Source organism: Homarus americanus, unplaced genomic scaffold (assembly GCF_018991925.1).
Source record: "Homarus americanus isolate GMGI-L3 unplaced genomic scaffold, GMGI_Hamer_2.0 scaffold45562, whole genome shotgun sequence".
Classification (NCBI taxonomy): Eukaryota; Metazoa; Arthropoda; class Malacostraca; order Decapoda; family Nephropidae; genus Homarus; species Homarus americanus.
Genome location: NW_024744839.1, coordinates 2,910,594 through 2,933,579, shown reverse-complemented (window position 1 = coordinate 2,933,579; position 22,986 = coordinate 2,910,594). Strand labels below are relative to the sequence as shown.

At 39.9% G+C, this 22,986-nt stretch overlaps 2 protein-coding genes across 2 annotated transcripts; both read right to left on the bottom strand.

Annotated features, from left to right (window-relative positions):
- Positions 1 to 918: 918 nt before the first annotated feature.
- On the bottom strand, positions 919 to 4,727 carry LOC121878209 (carbohydrate sulfotransferase 5-like). The gene is made up of 2 exons (XM_042384290.1): positions 4,209 to 4,727; positions 919 to 2,930 (listed from the first exon to the last, which is right to left on the bottom strand). The coding sequence occupies exons 1-2, from the start codon at positions 4,318 to 4,320 to the stop codon at positions 1,909 to 1,911; spliced, it is 1,134 nt and encodes a 377-aa protein (XP_042240224.1). The 5' UTR covers positions 4,321 to 4,727; the 3' UTR covers positions 919 to 1,908.
- On the bottom strand, positions 2,660 to 21,745 carry LOC121878094 (serine-rich adhesin for platelets-like). Its single transcript, XM_042384086.1, has 6 exons — positions 21,511 to 21,745; positions 16,153 to 21,149; positions 14,392 to 14,530; positions 13,607 to 13,770; positions 8,439 to 8,548; positions 2,660 to 2,794 (listed from the first exon to the last, which is right to left on the bottom strand). The coding sequence occupies exons 1-5, from the start codon at positions 21,743 to 21,745 to the stop codon at positions 8,453 to 8,455; spliced, it is 5,631 nt and encodes a 1,876-aa protein (XP_042240020.1). The 3' UTR covers positions 2,660 to 2,794; positions 8,439 to 8,452.
- Between the last annotated feature and the right edge of the window lie 1,241 nt (positions 21,746 to 22,986).

Here is a 22,986-nt window from a genome sequence, read left to right as displayed (position 1 = left end):
CCCAGACACAAGATGCGGTTGTGGTGCTTACTTCCGGTTGGGTAGAGAGGTGAGGTTTGGTTAGCCAGAAAGAAAGATTATCTTAATAACTATGGAAAACGGTTTTATATTTTATTTCGTCGTGTTTCATACGAATTCCACCTTCATTTCCATCGGAAATGAGTATTTATGGAGATTTGAAACTACCACCCCAATTATCAACAATATTGGTTGCAGAATGTAGGCAGGGGTTTGAAGAAAGGGGAAATTGTGAGATATAAAGAAGAAAAAAAGACGAAACGAAACCAGAAAGACCTGACCTAACCTCCTATCCTAGCCACAGCTTAAAAGAAAAAAACTTACCTTTGGGTAGTGTCTGTCTCTTACTGCAATACCAAGTATGCCGATCTTCACGACACTGACAGCCTGAATCACACCTTGGACACTTAACAGAGGAAGTGAGAACACCAAGAGCCATTAAGATGTCAACAGCTGCAGCTTCGTTCTCAAAAACTCGCTGAATTACACGTCAATTCACTAAGATGCAACTTCAAAGACAAACGCCATCTTGTAAATAACCATTCAACTTCTATAACTTGAATGTGCATGCTCACAAGTCTTCCGATGATTGGCTCAAAAGTACCACTGTGACTTGACACCCACTTCCGCTGATTGACTGGGTAAAATGAAAGCCAAGAAGAATGCTAAGGTGCTCCGTTGTTTCCCTTTTCCCGTGTGATTTTATCATTATATATATATATATATATATATATATATATATATATATATATATATATATATATATATATATATATATATATATATATATATATTGTCTCAATGTAAGCACGTTGATCTTTAGATGCATGATTACTTCGTTTCAACCAATGAATCCTTAATTTACTTGCCTTGTAAGTTTGGGACTACAGAGTACGGTAATTATAATTGTGAAAATCTTTATTAGAAACAATATTTTCTTTGGACATGTAACAATAATAATAATATTTATCAAGTCAAGATGTCAAACAGGTTTACAATTGCATTGTAACGTAGTGAATGTGGCCAGTTGTCTAATTTCTGTTCGGCTCACATACAAGAATCAAGAATCGAAATACTGCCGATTGGCCAAGATGAAGGCGGCAACTGACCAACCACCTTGTAGTTAGAACGCAGGGCTGATTTGCGGAACTCGCCGCTGGTTGGCTGGTAAGTGGACGGCAAGTGACCAATCGGCAGTTGTAGGGGAGAATATCCACTACAGCATAAACATATTTATAAACTATGCAGTTATAACAGTTCAGCACATGAATATAGACGGTGTAGGTATATGGTGAATGTAGGGCCGTAGGACTTGGCGAGACAGTACAGGTAAACGACAATGGTAAACAGTATAGCAATTTGACTTAAGGATTGCTGACAAAGCAGTCAGGTGCTTTCCAGGAAGGTCCTTTAATATATTGGTACAAGCTTCATGTACAGTAGCTAAAACAACTACCTGTGCATACTTTGTGGGAAACAATGAGAGACCATGGACGATAAATATTGGTATATGACGGCTGTCACAAGTCACACGTAAAATTAAGGAGCATATCGACTACCACCTGCACAGATAGTTGTTTTAGCTACTGTAGTACACACGATCAAGTGTATCTAGGCACATATCGCGCGAAACAATGACAATAGACGGTGGATAATGCAAAATGCCATACATCACTTGCTTGCGATACTTCCTGCCTTAACCATAGTATTATAATATGCACATTTATAATAAAACATAGATTTAATCTTGCGAACAAGCGTAACGTGGTTCATGTATGTTGCGGCGGAAGTGTATTGATCATTTAGGAAACCATCCCGACGTCCAGATACTTTTTTGATCGTGTGTACAATCACGAAAACACTACAATTGATTTTCATGTCATGACTATTTTACAAGAAATTCTTCGCCGTCTTGTAATGTGCGGTGAGAGCAATGCTAGAGTTCCTAGCATTGTGGAGTGAACCGAAGAGCACGTGTCCCAGCTGAGTGATGGTGGCGCGACAGGCAGGCTCTTTCTCTGTCTCTTTCAGTAGTTCACTCGTGATCTTCCACCGCCAGGACTGATACTCTTTCAGACTATTCTTTTGGGTGTCCATATTGTCACCAGAGGGCTGTGTGTCGGTGGCACTCATGTGTTCCATCAGGAACTGTAGGGTTACCTTACTAAGGGTCGCCCCGTCATACAGGAAAGCATAAATATCACTCACTGTACCGTAGGGATCCATCGATAGTCTCTCTAGCCGTAACCTGGTTAGTTTGGCCGGATACTTTTTGAGCAAGTTATTATATCTGCACATGTCATCTTGAAGTGCAGAACACCTGATAGAAGGTTTACTGTTCCAACCAAGATTTTTTATGGAGGTTAATGACCCCCTCGGATCACGGACTAAATGGATAATTTTGATTTTGAGAGAAGTGTCATTTAAGAGACCTTCTAGCCACGAAAGTCGAGATCTAATCACTTTCACTATCCTGATGCTTGCATTTTGGCACAAACTTCGGAGATCCAGTTTTCGTCTACATGCACCCCCTCCTTCCTTCGGTCTCCCGAAGCATCGGCTCACACTAGAGTGGAAATATTTTAAGAAAAGGCCTTTTCCTTTCAGCCAGTTTTCGAAGTTTCGTTCATAAGTACACTTAAAGATGCTGGATATATATTCCTTAACACAAGTACCGTTCAGGAGGCAAGGCTTCATTTGAGGGTTAGAGAGAGGCTCGAAGAAGAGGACGGAGTTGTGGTGTGTGGCTAGGAGCTCGGCCACCAGTGTGGAACCACTACGGGGTAGGGAACTGAGTATTAGCACCTGGGTAACACTAGCAGCAGCACCTTCACCCTCCACTGCGCTACTACCACCCCCAACCTTCCCCTTTTTTACCGTATGTGGCTGATCTTGCAAGCTAACTTCCACACCTGAAAGAAACCATACTATTAAGGAAGGACAGTTACAGCTTTTATGTTACCAAATGACATCTTTTTCGAATCTACATTACTTGCGGTACACATCGTAGCACGAGACGAACATGAAGTTGTTTGTTGGCAAAAAAAAAAATAAAATAAAATATTAAGCTCTTGCTAATTTTCTTAACGGATACGTCACAGCTATTTGCTTTGCAAGGTAATTGATAAAAGGTAAAAAATAAATAAAAAATCTCAGACACGATCACAACTTTGGTGAAACCTTGCCATCCCTGGCTCGCAATATATGACATTCTGACCATACTCCCGAGCAGTAATACTCTATAATAAATCAACCATAAATCTTTAAAGATTGCACACGTGCAGAGCCATTCGATCTTTAATTAAACAAGCATCCCTGTGATAACAATAACGTGAGGCGCAAAGGTGGGATTTAGTTGAAATGGGTTAAGTATACTGTCGTAGTATAATCTGGCTTCGTTTTGCTGTAAAGCTCGTTTAATGTTTATACAATATAGGCTGCGCGAGTTTATTCTCATGAACATTATCTTTTACAATTACTTATCATGTTAAACTTAATATTTATAAGCGGAAGAACAAAGAATTTAGCTTTAATTCCTTCTATTTATTAGAACCTTTGGTAAATTGACTACCCGGTTTTCTTCTCAAAAATATTAACTCGTTATTTGTTAAATGTATAACCACTATACAAAAATATAGAAATCATTTACATACCCTAATCCTTATATATGAACAGTCGATTTGACTCGATTCGAATATTTAGGAATAGTTTGATTCGGAAAACTAGCAGAACCCTATTTCCTGTGTAAATTAATTAATGGGCAACATCACTATCAGGTATACAAGTATGTACTGTATTTCATGGCATCCAAATATGAGAGCAACCCAATTTGAAAATATTTAATTATAAATTTTATCATTCCATCTTCTTGGGTGGTAGATGTACACTCGTGAACAAAAGTCCTGCCGCCCCTTCTGCTGCTCCACGAACCCTGAGATTCAGACTCATGAATCCGAAGCATTTATGGGCAGAATAATGCACCAGTGTCTACTGCTTCGGGTTCACGAGTCTGAATCTCTTGGTTCGCGGAACAGCACAAGGGGCGACAGGACTTCTGTTCACGACTGTACAGTACACTTGTATATACTGTACAACTAAAATATACCCCCTAATGAGTGAAGTACTATTCAGCTGAAAGTCTATTTTACTTTTTTAATCTACTTCAAATAGCCAATTTTTTTTTTACATACCTGCGCCGCTTTTGGTCACATGAAAAACCCTCCGTGATATTAATGCTGACGAGGTAAATATTACTGCTATGAAGGCCAAAGGAGCCCGCACTCTGTGAAGTCTGGTCGCCATTACACTGCCTACGCCACTGTACTAACGTCACCCACCCCACGACTCACCCACGAGTCGACTTATGATGGTGTCTTCCCACTACGCACAATGATCTTGTCAACCATTACCGGCGTGAGCTACATCATCTCCCACATACTGAGTAAAAACATTGAAATCTGAAATCTAAAGATAAATACTCTTTCAAAATATATTACAAATTAGTGTAATTATATCATAACATACTTTTTCAGCTTATAAAGATAGGTTGTTTGATTGAACAAACCAATTTATACACAGTTGGCAACGAGCGCCATGACGATGTGAAGTCGGAAGCACCGTTAGTGTTGGCGAACACCGTTTTGGAGAATTATAGCGGGAACTTACGTTTTTTTTTTTTTTTTTTTTTGACGGGCATTAGCCCACCCAGGAACAGGTCATTTTTAATGACCCTCAACAAGGCCCGGGGGGTAAAAATATTATAAAATAATAATAATAATAAATTACAATTAAATAAAAATAATATTAAAAATTAATTAAAATAGTAAAGCCATAAATAAATAAAATATCAAGAGTGAGAAATAATGTGTTGTGTTGTTAAAGTTAGAGAAACAATTGCAGGGTCTCGATTGTTTCTCTTACTCTAACACAAAATACATACATGATACATTGTTTCTCACTCTTGGTCTTTTTTTTTCATTTTTGTGTCTTTATTATTTCATTATTTTAATTTTAATTGTTATCATTATTACATTTTCGCCCCCCAGGCCCCGATGTGTGTCAGTGACCGGTGGCCGGGTGGGCTAATCCCAGTAAAACCTACTATACCTGTAACGTTAGTTTTTCTGATTCAATGGACAATGTAAAATTTCTCTGTGAACAACAAAATCTATTGTGTGAACATCAGTGTTACTTCGGTTCACCACTTCCAAAAGTTTTAAGTGTTAGTTCCAACAAATAAATGCAATACACTGATATTACATAATCAATCTTCAACTCGTTTAACATGCAAATGCCTAATTTTGTTTTACCAGAGGGAAATTGGTGAAGGGGAATTAGGTTCCGAAGGTGTAAGGGAACATTTTTTTTTTTAGTTTGAGGAACAAATTAATCAATCACGTACACAAATAGATAGCTCTATTGACCACAGTTTATCGCGGTTAATATACTGACGATGGTGTGGCTGCTGCCTCACTCGTTACAGCCCCTACCACGGGTCCGACTAATTACCCAAATGTAGCCGCAATGAAGTCAAATAATGGTCCTACATGAATAAATCGGACTGCCAATCACTTATTGACTGGTATTTGGTGTCACGAAGTCACAAAAAATTGGTAAACTTAATTTAATCCGAGTTAATAGATCAAGTGCATGTACCGTACCTAACCTAACCTAACCTAACCTAACACAACTCTGATTAAATTAAGTTTACCAATTTTTTGTGACTGACACCAAATAATAATCGAGAAGTGATTAGCAGTCTGATTTATTCATGTAGGACCATTATTTGACTTCATTGCGGCTACAGTTGGGTAATTAGTCGGACCGCATACACCACACCTCTAAGTAACTACAAGTACACTGACTGAGCCTGAGGCATAACTCAGCTGTGTTCACTCACAGGAACGCAACACTGCAGTACGCATACTCTAATTTCTCCCATGAAACTGGCCGCTTCCATGCAGGTATTTGGTAAATTAAAAGTGGAAATGGGAAGCGAGAATACGGCCATATGAAGGCAAACTATGAGAGGATAATATAACCTACAAGTATGGAGAGAGCGGTTTAGGAACATTGTTTCATAATACTATTTACATCACCAGGTGTAACTAATCTACAAATCTAGTGACTTATATAATACTGAATTAGTAATGAGAATGTGAACCAGAAATTATCCTTGTTACGGAACTATTTTGCTTATCTGTTTAATCAAAGCGAAAGCCATAACTACCTCTGAGGGAAGGAAAAAATAAATCTTTACAACAAAAACGTCGGCCACATTAATATCCCAGCAGCTTTTTCATTGCCAACCTAATAGTTGCAGTGCTCCCTATTTTAGCAAAGGCAATTGCATTTGTAGCCCCACCCCCGGATTTCCTGTTCACCCTTACATTTTTAGGGGTCCAATTGCATTCTCCATGTCCCAGTTATATAATTATTTAATGCTACTGTATTTTTGGAGTCTTCATAGTTCAACAAATTCTCTAGTGTTGTGGGCCGTATTAAACAGTTATGGGGTGTACAACGCCATTTACGATGACCTTCTTGCCCTGATCTTGTTTAAAAAATACCACCTTTTCGAAGCTCTGGACAGATCTCTAAGTTTCGATATTTTGAGTACAGTACTAGCTAATAATTCCCACAAGGAAACTTGGTTCGAGACTCCTCCAAAGCTTCGAGAAGTGCAGAGTTCCATGTGTTAAAGGCGATATTGCTGAAAAAGATCAGGGCAAGAAGGTACACCCTATAACTGTTCTTGAATATGGCCCTACCACAGTCTTAAGTAAACTCTGATGCTACTTACCGTGGTCATCAACTAACTGATGCTACTTACCGTGATCCACAGCAAACTATGGTGCTACTTACTAAAGTCCATAGCAAACTCTGGTGCTACCTACCATAGTCTATAGCAAACTCTGGTGCCACTTACCACAGTCCATAGCAAACTGTGCAACTCACTAGTCACCGGCAAACTCTGGTACTACTTACCATAGTCTATAGCAAACTCTGATGCTACTTAACATAATCCAGAGCAAACTCTGGTGCTACTTACCATAGTCCATAGCAAACTCCATAGGTGCTACTTAACATAATCCAGAGCAAACTCTGGTGCTACTTACCATAGTCCATAGCAGCAAACTCTGGTGCTACTTAACATAATCCAGAGCAAACTAGCTACTACTAGTCCATAGCAAACTCTGGTGCTACTTAGTCTATAGCAAACTCTGAATCCATAGCAGCAAACTCTCTGGTACTACTTACCATAGTCTATAGCAAACTCTGATGCTACTTAACATAATCCAGAGCAAACTCTGGTGCTACTTACCATAGTCCATAGCAAACTCTGGTGCTACCAACCATAGTCCATAGCAAACTCTGGTGCTACTTAACATAATCCAGAGCAAACTCTGGTGCTACTTACCATAGTCTATAGCAAACTCTGGTGCTACTTAACATAATCCAGAGCAAACTCTGGTGCTACTTACCATAGTCCATAGCAAACTCTGGTGCTACCAACCATAGTCCACAGCAAACTCTGGTGCTACTTAACATAATCCAGAGCAAACTCTGGTGCTACTTATCATAGTCTATAGCAAACTCTGGTGCTACTTAACATTATCCAAATCAAACTCTGGTGCTACTTACCAAAGACCATAACAAACTGCAGTGCTACTTACCAAAGTCCATTGCAAACTCTGGTGCTACTTTCTTTAGCCCTCAACAAAATGTGATACTCCATCTTCCAGGCCCTGGGTACAAGCTTATTATATATGTGCTGACAGGGTGACCCATGTTGGTGTGGCAGCAATTATGAACGTGATAATTGCGTGTGTGATACCAGCAGCAAGTTGACTCAAATAATTACCGGTATGCCGTCTCATAAGATGCTGGGATGACTGCACTGATCTCTTTAGAGACCTACGGTAAGTGACAACCGCCATGCACAACATTCATGGTAGCATAACTTACGATGCGACATTCTCCATATATACTTACTCGTATAACTACAGTACTACTACGTTAAGTATTGCCCCTCCCCCACTCAAGGGCGGATCCAAGGGGTATGGACCCTCCCTTTTTATCAGAAAATTCAAATACTTTTTTCTTTAATGCAGTAATGTACAAGCATTTTTGTATTGTAAAAAGTAATTACTTTTGACCTCAGAATATCTCCTAATAACAGTGCACAAGGCTTCAAAATGCCCATGTTATTGATCAGATTTAAAAAAAAATTCTGGGGGGCTTACAGCACCCCCCAAAACTCCCCAGCTAGGTGGATTCACTTTGCTTGCCATGCTCCCCCACCCAAAACATCTTTTGATATTCCTGGATCTGCCCCTGCCTCTTCTGTGGACACCTATGTCTGCTGTAGTGCTTCAGCTAGGTACAACCTTGCTTGATCTCCATTTGTTAAAACTTACCTTTTGCTATCCTGCTAGCTACAGTCTTGCCCAATATTCACTGTCTCCATGTCTCCATCATCTCCAGTCGTTGGAAACAAATTTGGTGATAATGATTCTGCTTCAGTGAACTGCAAAGGGAAGGGAGGAAGGATTGATGGTAGAGAACAAAATTTAATGAAGTTGGTGAAAAGTAAACAGAACAGGAAAGGAAGAGGAAGATGTACATGTACAGTAAAAGTCATCAATTTAAAAAAAACAATTATAAACACCCCTAAACTAATCAATCTGTTTAATACTTGCTCTCACTGATCACAATGTTAAGGAGTAAACAGAAGCTACTTTCTAATAAAAAAAAAAGTCATAAGCTCAAAGAAATGATATATTAGACAGAGAATAATTAGCATCTTCAATTACTCAAAGATTATTCTTATCATTTGCTCTCCATGATAATTATATTGAAATGGTACAGTAGTTACATTTACGAGCCATTCAGTAGCGAGGAGAATAAAGTACTGTATATAAATACAGTACTGTACAGTATTAAGTATAAAATGGCCATGTCATCTAATCAGTAATAATATAAGTTGTCATATTCAAAATTGTATGTATTGTATTACAGGTACTTGTAGTGAAGAGGTCTACACAGCTTTATTTTTAGCATTAGTCAGAGAGTTAACAAACCTTAAATGGATGTGTTCTGGCCAGCCTAATACAGTAGCATAACATATAGCCCAGTAACTTCTGCTATACAGTACTGTACAGTACCTCATTATGATATTTTTTAAGGACATGAGTCTGGATTATCCAATCACTTAGCAAAAAATCTCTATAAAAGAAAACTTATTTAACTCAACACAAAAGCAAATCAGGTGGAGGATTAGCACCTTAGGGTAAGAACACAAAGAAAGCAAGTTACCCGCTTGTGGGGCGGACCGGAGCTGACAAGTGTCATGAATGTGACCATGCTATCAAGTGCGACCACACACAGTAGAAGCACGTTGAAGTCTGTCGGCTTTGGTTGCCCGTGCTGACAAGTTTACTGGAATGAGTAAAACATTTTTTTCTCACTTGCCCAGACAGGTGGATGTGTTGTTGAGGCGGTGCTATATGCGAGGTGTTTTTATTAATATTTTGTCATGGTGGAAGTAGAGGTTTCGATCACCTGTGTGTTCGAAAGACCTGCAGTGCAGGACAAGAGAGAGAAAAAACCTACCTGTATTTGGGTCCCTTTATAGCTCACTAAAAAGGTGGTGATATTCACCGTAATTTTCTCTACTGTGATTGATTTCATGTATTCCAGTTCTTTTCCTCCTGATTTTTGCATAAGCACTATCGAGCAAAAGAAAATCTTCATCAGACGATGAGCTGGATATCATTACTGTTACAGCTGTGTCTGCCTAGCAGCGCTGACTGCCGGTGCAGGTCGGCGATGGAAACAGGCAAGCAGGTAACCTGCTTTCTTTGTGTTCTTACACTTACAAATTATTCAAGTTTTCCATAATTTTCACATAAATAATAACAATACACATCCATCCTACGGCAGGTTAGTTTTGTTGGTTTATTTCATCTAATACAGTAATTGTATTCTTGTTTAATGTAATACACAGTAACAATAATAATATTTGTTGTAAGGTTTCATGTGTATATAAAAAGACAATGAAGCCACTGCTGTGTTCGTGTACAAGTATCGCCAAACTAATAATATATTATTACAAAATATTACAAATCCTACTACGAGTACAGTACTATATTATTAATAAGTGTCCTTTTTGGGGATGTTAATTTTCTTCTCAATGCAAAAATAATAATTTATCTTCATCTATCAAAATTTTTAGAAAGCTGCTACTGTTGTTTTTAGTGAATACAAAAATAGTGAAATACTGTCGTGTTATTATTAATGGCTAAGAAATGTCTGGGTGATGCTGCTGCCTCCTTCTGGTTACATGAATAAAGATGGTGTCCTCCTCCTTGTGCGGGAGGTAAGAAATCTGTTTTATAATAATAATAGCTGGTCTTTTGTTTCTCAAAAGCACAGGTTCTTCTAAAGAATTCACTAGCACTCAAAACACTACAAAGTCGAGTACCTGACAATAAAAAGAAATACTAAAAGAAAAATCACAAATGTGACAGTTCGACTTGTATCAATCGTACAGTGATCCCTCGGTTAATGAGCGCCTCGGTTAACGATTTACCTTCCATAAGATTCTCAACTTCGGTTAACGAGCAATCCCTCGATTAACGAGTTTTTTACGAGCCGACTTCAACATGTTTTTGCTTACATTTGGCGGTTCACCAGCTGTAGTATTAGTCCGCCAATACAGTAATCGGTTTTAGGGCTTAAATTCCTTACTATTTTAGTAAATATCAAGAAGTTTGTACTATTCAATAATTTTAAAAGTTTAATATTAACTTTTTTAGTCATTTTAACAGTTATTGAACATAATTGAAGGTAAAGACACTAGTTTCTGGCGTCCCATCCAGCCTGTTAGCACACCAGACAGGAGTTAGTCTCTCTCTGTTTTCACTGGAGGTAACATCTTGCTTGAGACTCTCTTCAACTAAACGCTTTTTTTCTGTGTTTCCAAGCAAATTATTGGTCATATTGAAATTTATTTTACATATTGACAATATATAATGCAGTGCAGTGTTGATTTAAAGAAAATAATCTTGAATTACACCAAGAGAATTAAAATTTTATGGGTGAGATGGTGCCATGGGGTGACTTCTCTTCCACCCCAATGCCTTCTCTTCTCCCTTCTCCACCCCCATTCTAATTCCCATCATCATCATCATCATCATCCAGGAGCCTTCTAGATACACACCTCAAAGTAAGTGTACTTTTCTACCTTTTTTGTTGAATTTAGGCAATTTTCGGTGAGCTGGAACCAATTACCCAAAAACCCATTGAAACAATGGTTTTGGTTAACGAGCAACCTGCTGGAACGGATTGTGCTCGTTAACCGAGGGACCACTGTATATCCTTTAGTTGTAATACTTCCTAATCCTTGTAATTCTCCATCACTGTTGTTCTTAAGGGTCTCCACTGAAATCAGCTGCTTCACAATGCAGGCACCCAATTGTACAATCTGGGTGTTGTACAGTATAGTCTCGATTTACGTGGTCAATTAAACCCATGGAGGTCCGCGTAAAACGAGGAACGCGTAAACAAAATAACAGAACATATGGGATTAATTGAAATAGAGACTGGGCCGACCCCCAGACTACCCTTTTTCCGACACAATACGTACGTTGTAGTAAATATAACATCTTAATTTTATGATGGTATGCACACACAATTAATATTTAAGAGAAATATCAATAATATTAGGTTTTTTAACACTTACGTTAGTAGAAGAGATGGCTGGGTACACGGGGATGGGGGGTTGGTTCCGAGGCAGAGGGCAGATTATTGGCTCTCACCTGTATCACTATCCACCACAGAGGCTTGCAGGGCCTCTTTGTCAAACCCCTTAAAGTCCATATCCTCACTATCACTGACTTGGGCTGGCTGTGGTGGGTGGCAGGTGAAGAAATCGGTAATGTTTTGTTGGCCGGGCGACCTTGTGTGCACCGCTTCCCGCGTAAATGATGGAATGTACCACGTAACTAATAATTGCCGGTCTGGCCAGGTGCCGCGTAAATGACCAAACGCGTAAACGAAATCCGCGTAAATCGAGACTATACTGTATAGGAAAAGGATCAGGCAGCAATAGAACATTTCTGTACTGCTCTTGGCTCTTCAAGAAATGAGGGATCATCACTACTTCCTTCTAGATATTTTTTATTAGGTAGCTGGTTAACCCAGACCTTTGTCCTTAAATATTTTACTATTTTCTGCCCTATCTGAGTTATATCTTGTATTCTCAGGCCTCACTTCCATATAACCTTTTAAAGAGGGCAAGGAATCTGAATACAATCAATTCCATAGATAAAACATCTTAACTTGTATACCAGTTACCAAAACTGAATTTTAAACAACAGCATCCATTTTCTTCACACATACAGTACAGTCCTTCATCATCTCACAAATTTTGATCAGCTGCATTTCCTTTTAAAACAAAGTACAGTATGAAATGCTGACATCTAACACCAACATTAAATTCAGAACCTGGATAGTAAGGGTGTGTGCTACCTTCCTATTTCCACTCCTTGTCAGCAATTTATTTAATCATTTCTCTTCTTTCCAGTATCAGTTTCTTCATCCTCATGCTTGGTTTCCATGTCATACAATGCTGAAACTAATTCCTTCTTACTCTATCATGATCTCTCAGTCTGAATGATTTTTCCTGTAACATATACCTTATGGTTATACTGTATCCAAGGTTTACCAAGTGTAGACAAGACATTTGCAGTCATCCACCTGGTCACTTCCAACAGTTTTCTTGCCAGATCAAATATCTCACTGGTTTCTAAACAGTCTATCCTTATAATTTTTCAAGCAACTCCTTGTCTATGCCACACAAGCTGTTTTCATCACTATAACAACACCTGCCATTTTCATCCTGTATATCTTCTTAAAGTTAAACCCCCTATTTCATTTTGTAGCCAAACTTAAGAGCCACACAGATTTTTCTATCATTCTTCTTTCTCTTGTTTTACCACATCTGCTCTTCTATGGCATTCCCCTTCCTAAACAAAGCCCCAAGTCATTTCATACACACCTCTGTATCACACTCCAGGAATTTGCCAAACATACTAACAAAAGCTGATCACAAAAAGAAATTCTTAGAAATTCTTACTCAAATGCACTGTTCTTTCAAATCAACTTAAATTTAAATGCCCAGACTCTAATACATTTTAAATTTTGTTTAATTATCTTACTAAAGCTATATAGATAAACAGACAGATTGATAGGGAGACAGCCAGATATCTATTCAGTAAAATTGCCATACATGTTCACATCCGTTCAGCACATACAAAAGTAGTACCTGTATAAGTATACATGTACAAATACAGTTCAAGTACAGTATATAAACAAAGTACTGTACAGTATATAAACAATTCAGGTACACAAACAATGGTACGTTAATCTGACCACATATAAAAACAACTACGTACAAGCTTTCTCCAATGGCATTGTTTGACCCCAACTTGTTATTTGATGTTAAAAAAAATTCCAGAACACGATTGTGATAATGTGATATATGCTCCAGTATAAAGCATCAGCTGATGGCAGTAATACATACCAAAATTTGTGAAGCAGTATGTGGAACACTGTTCTGAAGACACCAGGAGGTCAGTAGTGAGCCAAGAGTGGCAGGTGGAGGGTGTTCCTTGCCCTCCACCCACACACCCAACAATCTTTGTGTACCTGCTGCATCTGCACTCAACTCGTACTCAGCCTCCATACCTGATATAATAATATGTATTGCTTAATCGACATGCAGTTTATGGAAGTAGCAATATTTCTGAGACAATTTAAGTGTAATAAAAAGCTGGTGTCAGCCACAAAACATCAGTGAGAGTGAACTTCCGGTTTCTCCCTCAAAAATTATACTGCAATGTAATTTCCTTCAGATACATTACCAATAGCAGAATTCACAAACATAATTACTGTATAGAGTTTATAATGCTCAGATGTCTCCTGTGACCAAAGTGATAAGAATAGAGCAATTATCATGCATAACAATTATCTCAGAGTCTAAGACCTGATACACTCATGCAAGCCTTTAATTTATATATAGAAACATTAAAGTGCCTTGGAGTTTGACTTGGCATCTGTTACATTCCACCTCTGGCACTCTCTGCCCTTCTGCACTCTGATTTCATTTGAATTCTGAAGTTAGCATACATCAATGTCTTGTTCATCAGAGATTTCTTTTTAACTTTGACAATTGCTGCTCGATTCAAGTGTTGTACAAACCTTATTTGATGTAATATTGTATATGCAGTAACTAGTATGTACCGGTAACTGTTCTTGTTGGAATGTACTGTACATGTAAGTACACAACACAATGTCAAAAATTATTACCAAGAGTGAGGATGTACCAGAGCTCCACCTGGTGTAAACGCAGACCATATAGATAGCAGTGATCACGAGAAAAGTACAAGGTACTGCCATTGTTGATTTGCAATTGTCCATGAAAAGAATGAAGATCTGTAATTCGTCCCTAGGAGAGAAAAAATAATAATTAAAATAAGTGACACAAACTCTACAAAACATAAAAAAGATTATCTATAAATTATTTTAAAAGGCATGAATTATGTTTTATACAGAGGGATCAGTGGAACAGTGGCAGCCAGTTCTTTGTAGCAAAAACTGAAGCAATACAGGAGCCACAGCTCAAGGTTGAAGAAGCCCCAAGTCCAGAAAACTGTGAGGGCAAACTTTTTGGAGTGAGAGTTGTGAACTCTTGGAACAATCTGCCAGAGGGTGTTGTGATGTCACCGAATGTGAGCTCTATCCAAGACTAGACTTTACAAACACTGGAGCAGGTTCAGATATATTCAGGAGCCAGTGCATGCCTAGTTCTTGCCAACAGTGCATAACAGAGATTGGACCGACTGCTCAAGCAGCTAACGAGCCAATCAGTGGCAAAGAGGATAAAAGTAGAACTTACAGATTTTCGAGATGAAATCAACATTGTTGAAAATGAAGTGGTTTGACCTTTGAAGTAAAAGAGGACTATTAATAAGAACAATTTCTTTAAACTCAACTCTGTTCAGTCAATAATGTAAGTTGAGCTAGAACTTCCCCATATGTGAAAGCAATACTCTCTATAGGAGTACCATAGTTGTTTGGAAAAAAAGATTTTAAAAAATCTGAACAAGATTCCACGTGTCTTGTGGGCAGATATAGCTATTTGCATTATATAAACACCTTTGAGGTTACAATGATATCAAGTATATTGTGTTTTGTGGTGAAATTTCAGAACTATATATAAGGAGATGGGAAAATTGTAAGTCTTAGAAAAATAAAGAGGAGGATACCGAGCCTAAGAAATGATGAATTTCACCTGGTTATGTCTGCCTCACTGGGTAATCCTTTCTATATCTGAATTCACAAATGAGGCAAGAATGAGTTTTAACAATATGATGGATTAGCAACAGGTAAAAAAAATGCAGCATAGTCATTAGTTGGAGGGAACTTGGTAGCTAGCCAAGGAATGGTTATTCATGAAAAGGAGGTGTAGTATAAACGAGAGAACAAACCCTATGGATCATCACCGCTACTGGAGACAGAATTACAGATGTGAAACATAAAGTGAGATATATAACTGGAAAAGAAAGAACAGGGTGAGGGAGGAAAATCTAATACTTTCAAAATACCATGAGCCATAAAATAAGATATCCTCTAACATTTTTAAATACTGTATAGTACCTTAAAACTAGTGACCAGAGTTTGGAGATACAAATAAGAATATCACCAGTGGAATTTTTCTTTGTAGAAACCAAACCAGTGATCAGATAGAAGACTATGAGAATGAAGATGTTTGAGGTCACAAGAGTGCACGAGACTCAAAGACAACAAGAAACACTAGAAAGTCAAAGCTCAATGACAATTTAGTAGCTAAAGTAAACAGAAGTCACTTTTCTTCAGGATAGATTGAATTGAATAAAAAAAATGTTGGAAATTTTTTTTGTTTTTAGACAAAGGGAAAAGAGAAGAGTAACCATATGACTTAATTGTGTACTGTATATAGAGAAATACTTAAAAGAAATAAGAATAAGGGAAAATATGAACCAAATATAAGTTTAACACGACAAAAAAGTACTGTATAATGATATTTACCTTGGCAGCAGATCTTGGCTGTCTGTCTTTTGTCACCTCGGTTCCAACATTTGTTGCTTCAACTGAAGTTTTGTTTTTATTACGCTTTCGATTCTTTCTCCTAGGTTGTTCCTCACATTCATTAGTGAGGCTGCTGTTGCTACTAGTCTGTGGCCTCGCTTGACTAGTGAGGCTGCTGTTGCTACTAGTCTGTGGCCTCGCTTGACTAGTGAGGCTGCTGGTGCTACTGGTCTGAGGCCTCACTTGACTAGTAAGGCTGGTGGTGCTACTGGTCTGTGGCCTCGCTTGACTAGTGAGGCTGCTGGTGCTACTGGTCTGAGGCCTCACTTGACTAGTAAGGCTGCTGGTGCTACTGGTCTGTGGCCTCACTTGACTAGTGAGGCTGCTGGTGCTACTGGTCTGTGGCCTCACTTGACTAGTAAGGCTGCTGGTGCTACTGGAGTGGCAGAGCCGAGTCTCCCCGACTTTTGAAGGTGAAGAACTTGAAATTGGCTTTTTTCCTTGCCATGCAAGAGTTACTACAAACTTGGGTTGTCCACTATTTGCTTTGTGTGAAGAATTTTGCTGAAACAAGCAGTGCCATATCTGACCTGAGGGTGATGACTCGACCTTTTTCTTGCTAACTGGTAATCCATCTTGGTACATGTTATCGAGACTTACCACTGCCGCTCCAGTACCTCCTTCTACATATTTGCTACGGACCTTAACTGTTCCAGTTCTCCGAGTGACATTGACAATTGTACAGCTGGCTTGATGGGTTAAATACTTGACAGGCATATTTTTTCGCATTTTTGACAAAAGAGATTTGTATTTATGATGCTCCAATGCATCAGACTGAAGATTCCAAGTTTTGACAATTTCACCTGCAGCAGTTGGTTTTTTGCCGAACCATGCCATTACTGAAATATATTTTACTGTGTGACCCCAGATCTCCATGGGATGCTTAGCTTCATAAATTAATGCTCCAAAAGCATCGAGCCTTTGTAGCACATCTTTCAAATTTGCCGAGTCATCAAGTTGCTCATTGTGTATGAAACAGTCTTCCCTGAAAACCAGTATCAATTTCTCTGTAGCTCTTAGGATGGCCATGCAAGCTTGAGCTTCAATCATGATACATGTCATATATTCTAAAGCCTTTTGAACAGAAACATTATTATTGTCACTACTGGTCTGTGGCCTCACTTGACTACTGAGGCTGCTGGTGCTACTGGTTAGTGGCCTCACTTGACTAGTATGGCTGCTGGTGCTACTAGTTTGTAGCCTCACTTGACTAGCGAGGCTACTGGTCTGTGGCCTCACTTGACTAGTGAGGCTGCTGGTGCTACTGGTCTGTGTCCACACTTGACTGCTGATATTGTTTATGCTTCTAGAGTGCAGGAGAGAAGTCTCCTCATCCTTTAAGGACGAAGAAGAATATGAATTTGGCTTCCCTCCTCTCCATGCCAAAGTTACAACATACCTGGATTTTCCATCTTTTGTTTTAAGCGAAGAATGGCCAAATAAGCAGTTCCATGCCAGACTTGAAGGATAGGTTTCAAGTTGTGTCTTGGTAACTGGTTGTCTATCCAGGTACATGTTAGAGAGACTTACTACTGCCTCTCCAGTACCTCCTTCTATATGTTTGCTACGGACCACAACTCTTCCAGTGCCTCTGCTAACACTGACAATGTTACATGAAGCCTCAAATATTTCATGCTTGACAGGTGTATTTTCTCCAGGTACTTTTGAATAGCTGAAGTCATATTCAGGTTGCCACATCTTAATTGGCTGAGGTTTCCAAGCTTCAACAATATCATCTGCAGTATCAGGTTTTTTGCCTGCCCAAGCTATGACAGCAATATGTCTAACCTTATGTCCCCAGACTTCTATGGGCTTTTGATTTTTATAAAATATTACCCCTAAACATTTAAACTTCTTTAGTTCTGTTGTCAAACTTATAGCTTTACCAACTTTCTCCTTGTTTATGAATAAGTCTCTCTTGAAAACCAATATAAAATTTCCCAAAGCCCTTACAATGATCATATCAGAATGAGTTTTAACAACTCCACATGTTAAGTAACCTAAATTAGGTTTAATGGTATTGGGACGAGTAAGGCTGCTGGTGCTACTGGTCTGTGGCCTCACTTGACTAGTGAGGCTGCTGGTGCTACTGGTCTGTGGCCTCACTTGACTAGTGAGGCTGCTGGTGCTACTGGTCTGTGGCCTCTCTTGACTAGTGAGGCTGCTGGTGCTACTGGTCTGTGGCCTCACTTGACTAGTAAGGCTGCTGGTGCTACTGGTCTGTGGCCTCACTTGACTAGTGAGGCTGGTGGTGCTATTGGTCTGTGGCCTCACTTGACTAGTGAGGCTGGTGGTGCTACTGGTCTGTGGCCTCACTTGACTAGTGAGGCTGGTGGTGCTATTGGTCTGTGGCCTCACTTGACTAGTAAGGTTGCTGGTGCTACTGGTCTGTGGCCTCACTTGACTAGTGAGGCTGGTGGTGCTACTGGTCTGTGGCCTCACTTGACTAGTAAGGCTGCTAGTGCTACTGGTCTGTGGCCTCACTTGACTAGTGAGGCTGGTGGTGCTACTGGTCTGTGGCCTCACTTGACTAGTAAGGCTGCTAGTGCTACTGGTCTGTGGCCTCACTTGACTAGTGAGGCTGGTGGTGCTACTGGTCTGTGGCCTCACTTGACTAGTAAGGCTGCTGGTGCTACTGGTCTGTGGCCTCACTTGACTAGTGAGGCTGGTGGTGCTACTGGTCTGTGGCCTCACTTGACTAGTGAGGCTGCTGGTGCTACTGGTCTGTGGCCTCACTTGACTAGTAAGACTGCTGGTGCTACTGGTCTGTGGCCTCACTTGACTAGTGAGGCTGCTGGTGCTACTGGTATGTGGCCTCACTTGACTAAAGAGGCTGCTGGTGCTACTGGTCTGTGGCCTCACTTGACTAGTAAGGCTGCTGGTGCTACTGGTCTGTGGCCTCACTTGACTAGTGAGGCTGCTGGTGCTACTGGTCTGTGGCCTCACTTGACTAGTGAGGCTGGTGGTGCTACTGGTCTGTGGCCTCACTTGACTAGTAAGGCTGCTGGTGCTACTGGTCTGTGGCCTCACTTGACTAGTAAGGCTGCTGGTGCTACTGGTCTGTGGCCTCACTTGACTAGTGAGGCTGGTGGTGCTACTGGTCTGTGGCCTGACTTGACTAGTAAGGCTGCTGGTGCTACTGGTCTGTGGCCTCACTTGACTAGTAAGGCTGCTGGTGCTACTGGTCTGTGGCCTCTCTTGACTAGTCAGGCTGCTGGTGCTTGTTTTTGGTTTTATTTTAGTACTGTCAAGCAAAAAATCATTTGTTTCTGTAAAATTGATCTCCGTGTTTTCTTTACCTTGTCTTTTTGAATTCCTTGGGTGTCCATTAATTTCCTCCCCTGCCACTTGTTCTTTAGCTTGTGCTTCTGTCTGAACACATGAACTCCCCACTGTACTTGAGGGTAAGGAAAGATTTAACATCACCACAGCCCATGAGATTATTCCATTCTTATTCTCTCGTTTTAATATATGTGCCTTTGAAATTTCTTTTGAGTTCAGAATTACTTTACACTTAATATTTGTGTATATTTGTTCTCTTGTACATAGCAGTAACATCTTGCTGTCATCAATTGTCACTGACAGTTTACAAATATCTTTTGATATGCTCAGAGTGGACACTATATCACAATACAGTGTAAACTTGCTATTTGCTTCTACATAAAAGCCATGTGATTTTTTAACGTAGCTCTTTCTTCGTTGAAAATTCATGGGCAATTTATTTATTGGAGGCCTCTGCCCAGTCCACAGACATGTGCACACATAACTCACACTGCCACCCATGTCACCATTTAATAACTTGAATACTGTAGCATACACAACATGCAAATCATTGTTACATAGTTGAGTCATCTCTGATTTCTCTCCATTCATAAATAAAACATCCTTACAAACTTCTGCATCAACTAAATCACCATCAAACCTCACCCTGATACTTCTTTTAACAGTGTCCACAAAATCTGTTTCACAAACAAAACCCCGACCATCGATAATCACGAACGTCTGGTCATCATCGGGTTCAACACATATGGTGGGTTTCTTGTCTTGCCAGATGACCACTGCTTGTAGACGCTCATTGCTGGGGGAGGTGATGGCATCAAAGTGAACTCGGGTACCATCTGGAACTTGTGACAGTGGAATGGGATTATCCCCTTTCCATAATACTCTGCAGAATGATGTTTGGTCACTAGATGTTTTTAAAACAATGAAGACTAGTACCAACACTCCCTCTAGCCGTGATAAAATGTAACGCTCTCCCAGCACGGTACATAACTGTCCACTGTAACAATACACACAGGTGGAATGGTAGCAACAGGGGTAAGGATTAGTGCATATGTTAGGATCCTCTACATCGGCATTAGCTGACTTTGGTGCAGTCTCAAGCAAACTGAGATCATTTACTTGGCCATTCATCAAGCCTGAGCCAGTCTCTAGTCTATTTTCCTTGATGTCAGTTTTTAAATCATAATTTTCTTGACCATTGTTTGTTACTGACTCATTCAAGGTTGTTTCTGGTGCCAGCTTTGTGAGCAATGATGATGGTTTTGTTGGTGTCAAATTTGGTCGTGGTGTTGGTGTTAGCTGTGAGGATGATGTTGGTGTTAGCTGTGAGGATGATGTTGGTGTTAGCTGTGAGGATGATGTTGGTGTTAGCTGTGAGGATGATGTTGGTGTTAGCTGTGAGGATGATGTTGGTGTTAGCTGTGAGGATGATGTTGGTGTTAGCTGTGAGGATGATGTTGGTGTTAGCTGTGAGGATGATGTTGGTGTTAGCTGTGAGGATGATGTTGGTGTTAGCTGTGTGGAGGATGTTAGCTGTGAGGATGATGTTGGTGTGATGTTGGTGTTAGCTGTGAGGATGATGTTGGTGTTAGCTGTGAGGATGATGTTGGTGTTAGCTGTGAGGATGATGTTGGTGTTAGCTGTGCTGTGAGGATGATGTTGGTGTTAGCTGTGAGGATGATGTTGGTGTTAGCTGTGAGGATGATGTTGGTGTTAGCTGTGAGGATGATGTTGGTGTTAGCTGTGAGGATGATGTTGGTGTTAGCTGTGAGGATGATGTTGGTGTTAGCTGTGAGGATGATGTTGGTCTGTAATGTGTGTTAGGAAGTTTTCTTATCAGGTGTGTGTCTGATGGTACTGCTACAAGCTGTGTGGCAGAGGGTGTTGTTATTGTGTCTGATATTTGTTGTGATGTGGGCTGTGTATATGAGGAAGTTGAGGGCAAACCTTCATTTGCATCATAGATTTGTGTAAAATAAAATTCAGAAGTACTTAAGAGGGTCCTGTGACCTATACTTCTAACATCAGATTCCTGGATATCTGTCCCCTTGACAATACTCTCCCCTAATGTTAGCAGCTTGTCAGATTCCTGTGATACCAACTGCTGGCCAGGGGGTGTGTGTGGCAGCTGGGCTCTCATGGCTGGGCCATGGGGGTCCTCAGTTTTCACTTTCTTCTTTTCTGAAGCCTTAGCACTGGGGGATTCAGTGGATCCACCATGGTTCACTAGGCCACGCAGCCACTTAATCATGGTTACTGATGGGTCTGGAAGAGAAGGTTATTATCAGATAAAAAGTATCTTGGAAGTACCTGTAAAGTCAGGAGGTTTAGTGAATATACAGTGAACCCTCACTTTATGCGGTCAATTGAACCCACGGCGGCCCGCGTAAAGTGAGAAACGCGTAAAGTGAACAACATAACATATGGGATTAATTGAAATAGAGACCGGGCCGACCCCCAAACTCCACTTTTTCAGACAATACCTACGTTGTAGTAAAAATAACTTCTTAATTTTATGATGGTATGCACACACAATTAATAATTAACAGAAATATCAATAATATTAGGTTTTTTAACACTTACATTAGTAGAAAAGATGGCTGGGCACACGGGGATGGGTGGTTGGTTCGGAGGCAGAGGGCAGATTATTGGCCCTCACCTGTATCACTTGTATCAATTGTATCACTATCCACCACAGAGGCTTGCAGGGCCTCTTTGTCAAACCCCTCAAAGTCCATATAAGTCCATATCCTTACTATCATTATCACTATCACTGACTTGGGCCGGCTGTGGTGGGTGGTGGGTGTAGAACTCGGTAATGTTTTGATGACTGGGCGACCTTGTGTGCACCCTGCTCGCGCCGCTCTCCGCGTAAAAGGGTACACACACCGCGGACAGTGAGCATTCCGTGTTCGGCAGGGTACCGCGTAAATGTGGAAACGCGTAAAGTGGGACCGCGTAAAGCAAGGGTTGACTGTAGTTCTGAAATTATTTATTCCATCATGGCAAATGAAAATACTGTACTGTACTGTACAGGTAGCTGAACCTTTGAATTGTATTTGAAGCAGTTCTGGAATTCTCCGCTATAATCTTAAAACACAGGGAGTGCTTTTTATTAATTAAGAAAAAAATCTCCCCAATCACAATGGTACTTGAAAGACTACTGATATACTTTCTGACAAAATAATGGCCAGTGCAGTAAAGTAACTGTAAACCAAAAATCTACTGTACAGTACTGTACTTTAAAAAACAATCTATTTGACAGAATAAAGTTCAGTATTGGAACATTTAAATGTGAAATTTGAGAATACTGTCCAGTACTGTATACTGTATAATTTTTTCTTCTTATTTTCTACATATTCTATTATATAAGAATAAATAAAAAATTATTCGACAATCAGGCAAATGGCTTAGTGACTGTGCATAAGCGGAGAGCTCATCATTAATGCAACAATTACTCGAGATTAATCGAATGAACCGACTAAACAAACG

Coding starts and splice junctions, on each gene's coding strand:
- LOC121878209 (XM_042384290.1), bottom strand. CDS start 4,320: ATGGCGACCAGACTTCACAGAGTGCGGGCTCCTTTGGCCTTCATAGCA. Junction 2,931..4,208: donor TGTGACCAAAAGCGGCGCAG/GTATGTAAAAAA, acceptor GGTTTCTTTCAG/GTGTGGAAGTTAGCTTGCAA.
- LOC121878094 (XM_042384086.1), bottom strand. CDS start 21,745: ATGATTAAGTGGCTGCGTGGCCTAGTGAACCATGGTGGATCCACTGAA. Junction 14,531..16,152: donor AGCCAAGATCTGCTGCCAAG/GTAAATATCATT, acceptor TTTCTCTCCTAG/GGACGAATTACAGATCTTCA. Junction 13,771..14,391: donor CTGGTACATCCTCACTCTTG/GTAATAATTTTT, acceptor TTATTATATCAG/GTATGGAGGCTGAGTACGAG.